Genomic DNA, 2,684 nt, shown 5'->3' with positions numbered 1-2,684 from the left:
ACACCTGCACCTGAACACCTGCACACCTGAACACCTGCACACCTGAACACCTGCACCTGAACACCTGCACACCTGAACACCTGCACCTGAACACCTGCACACCTGAACAACTGGACACCTGGACACCTGAACACCTGCACCTGAACACCTGGACACCTGAACACCTGAACACCTGCAGCCTGAGAACTAAACAGCAGGTGGCGCCAGATCTCAGCCCTGAACACGTCTGACGTTCAGGATTTATTTCAGAGGTGTTACTGCTTCTCAGACATGTTTTCAAATCTCTGATTAAACAGAAGCATAAACAGACTGTATGTTAGACTAGGGGGCGGGGCTACATGTAGTTGGGTGGGGCTACATGAGAGGGGGCGGGGCTACAGTGTGCTTACATCACTGTCCTTCCAGAGGCCAGGGATGCAGAAGGACTCCAGGAGATCACTGCCACACAGGAGCAAGATGCGTAACTCTACAGACGACAAACAGGCAGGAGGAAAGAGACACACACGTCCTCAGTAAACAACATGTTTACTCGGTAAACATCGCCGTTACCCATCAGTAAACATGAGCGTTACTCTGTAAACGGGACGGAGTTCAGACACAGCAGGAAGGAAAACCAGAGGACACAAAGACACGCTCGGGGCCGGAGACTCACCGATCTCCTCGTACCTCATCGCAGTCCCCAGGTTGGCGTTTTCATCTGAAACAGTTTTTATTTCTAATTTAATTAAAGTGAAATATGAAGTTAAAACTTCATATTTATTCTACATTTTTAAAGAGAATAAATTAAACTTAGAGAACGGTTGGTTTTCCAACAATAACCAGAAACTCACCGACGAAGGTGAAGCGCTCCATCGGAGGACGGACGCAGCAGATTTTACCCAGATTCTCACTCAGTTTCCCCCAAAGTTTGACTGAAACACAACAAAACAACAAAACAATAAAACAACAAAACTGTCTGAGTCCAGCTGAGAGAAGAAGATAATCAGATAATATCCTGAAGGTAATCTGAACAAAACAAGTCAGACTGGCAGGAGGACAGGAGGACAGGAGGACAGACAGGAGGACAGGAAGGAGGACAGGCAGGAGGACAGGAGGACAGGAAGGAGGACAGGAAGGAGGACAGGGAGGAGGACAGGAGGAGGACAGACAGGAGGACAGGAGGAGGACAGGAGGAGGACAGGAGGACAGGAAGGAGGACAGGCAGGAGGACAGGGAGGAGGACAGGAGGACAGGCAGGAGGGCGAGTTGGACTCACTGGCTGTGGGCTTGTGGTTCATGTTGTTGTGGTTCTGGTAGATGGGCGGAGTCTGGTTCTGTGGCTGACCAATCACAGGCGTGGTGGACGGCGTGTTGACGTTGGACAGGATGCAGCCGGTGACTCTCTGAGGGACAAAACCACACGAAGCTTCCTGTCAGACCAGAGCTCATTTACCTCCTTCAGATCCAGTCCAGGTCCAGGTCTGAGGAGGCCCCAGGTCTCCGGAGGCCCCGGGTCTCAGGAGGCCCCGGGTCTCAGGAGGCCCCGGGTCTCAGGAGGCCCCGGGTCTTCTTCTGGTTTTTAAATATTCAGATGTTTCTTAAATGAATCTGGTTCCTCAGAAGGGTCCGATGAGGAGGGTCTGACCTTCATCAGGTCTCGGTGGTGCTCCAACACGCTGCAGGTGGTCTGCCAGGTGTCCTGGTAACACTCCCAGGGGTCCACCCTGCAGGAACCAGAACCAGGATCAACACAAGACCAGAAACTGGACCTAAACCTGCTTCATCAGAACTGAGGTCTGTCGTTAGATTTAATCAGGTAAAATAAATTCTCTTCAACAATAAATAAAAATAAAAATAAAACCAACACCGTCCACAAATAAACCAAAGACAAACATGAACACATTTAACAGATAAAAAAAAACTAAATCAAAAACCCGCCCTGATTGGTTGATTGGTGTCTCACCTGATCCAATCAGACGACTGCACAGCCAGCTGACACATGGTGAGACGATGTCGGCTCGACACGAGGCCCTGCAGACACACAACAACAACAACAACAACAACAACAACAACAACATGAGTTGTGTCTCCTGGGAAACGTCTGCTCCTCATCAGGTGAGTCTGCAGGACAAACAACAAGGAGAGGAGAGGAGGAGCAGAGGAGTAGAGGAGGAGCTGAGGAGCAGAGGAAGAGCTGAGGAGGAGAGGAGGAGCAGAGGAGGAGCAGAGGAGAGGAGGAGCAGAGGAGAGGAGGAACAGAGGAGGAGCTGAGGAGAGGAGGAGCAGAGGAGAGGAGGAGCAGAGGAGGAGCTGAGGAGAGGAGGAGCAGAGGAGTGGAGGAGCTGAGGAGCTGAGGAGCAGAGGAGGAGCAGAGGAGCAGAGCTCTCTGATGTGGCAGGAAGTGGATTTGTGAGGCATCTATTATTCATGCTGAGTGTTTCTTCAGAGGGAAAGTAGGACGAGAGCTTCATTAATTCAGCTGCAGACACACGTGTGTTATCTGAGGCCGCTAATGGAGGCAGGACATGTCCTCCTCCGTCTGCAGCAGCAGGAACCTGCAGGGTCCAACATCAGCCAGGAGCACCAGGACCACCAGGACCAGGTGCTCCTGTCCTGCAGGAGCTGAAGATGAAGACGAAGGTGAAGGATGAGGCCTCAGCTCCACAGGAGGACCTGAAGGCACAGAGAACACCACTGCTGCCAGG

At 51.5% G+C, this 2,684-nt stretch overlaps 1 protein-coding gene across 1 annotated transcript in view; it reads right to left on the bottom strand.

Annotated features, from left to right (window-relative positions):
• nmnat2 (nicotinamide nucleotide adenylyltransferase 2) overlaps positions 1 to 2,684 on the bottom strand; it is a gene marked incomplete in the record, with an annotated part of 31,125 nt that overhangs the window by 3,091 nt on the left and 25,350 nt on the right. Inside the window, 6 exon segments of the mRNA XM_037977582.1 lie at positions 390 to 466; positions 653 to 697; positions 831 to 911; positions 1,256 to 1,382; positions 1,625 to 1,703; positions 1,943 to 2,010. Of these exon segments, the coding sequence (XP_037833510.1) occupies positions 390 to 466; positions 653 to 697; positions 831 to 911; positions 1,256 to 1,382; positions 1,625 to 1,703; positions 1,943 to 2,010 (477 nt within the window).

The sequence above is a fragment of the Kryptolebias marmoratus genome, linkage group LG9, assembly GCF_001649575.2.
Source record: "Kryptolebias marmoratus isolate JLee-2015 linkage group LG9, ASM164957v2, whole genome shotgun sequence".
Taxonomy (NCBI): domain Eukaryota; kingdom Metazoa; phylum Chordata; class Actinopteri; order Cyprinodontiformes; family Rivulidae; genus Kryptolebias; species Kryptolebias marmoratus.
The sequence above is the reverse complement of the archived record's forward strand: the minus strand, read 5'-3'. Positions and strand labels throughout refer to the sequence as shown.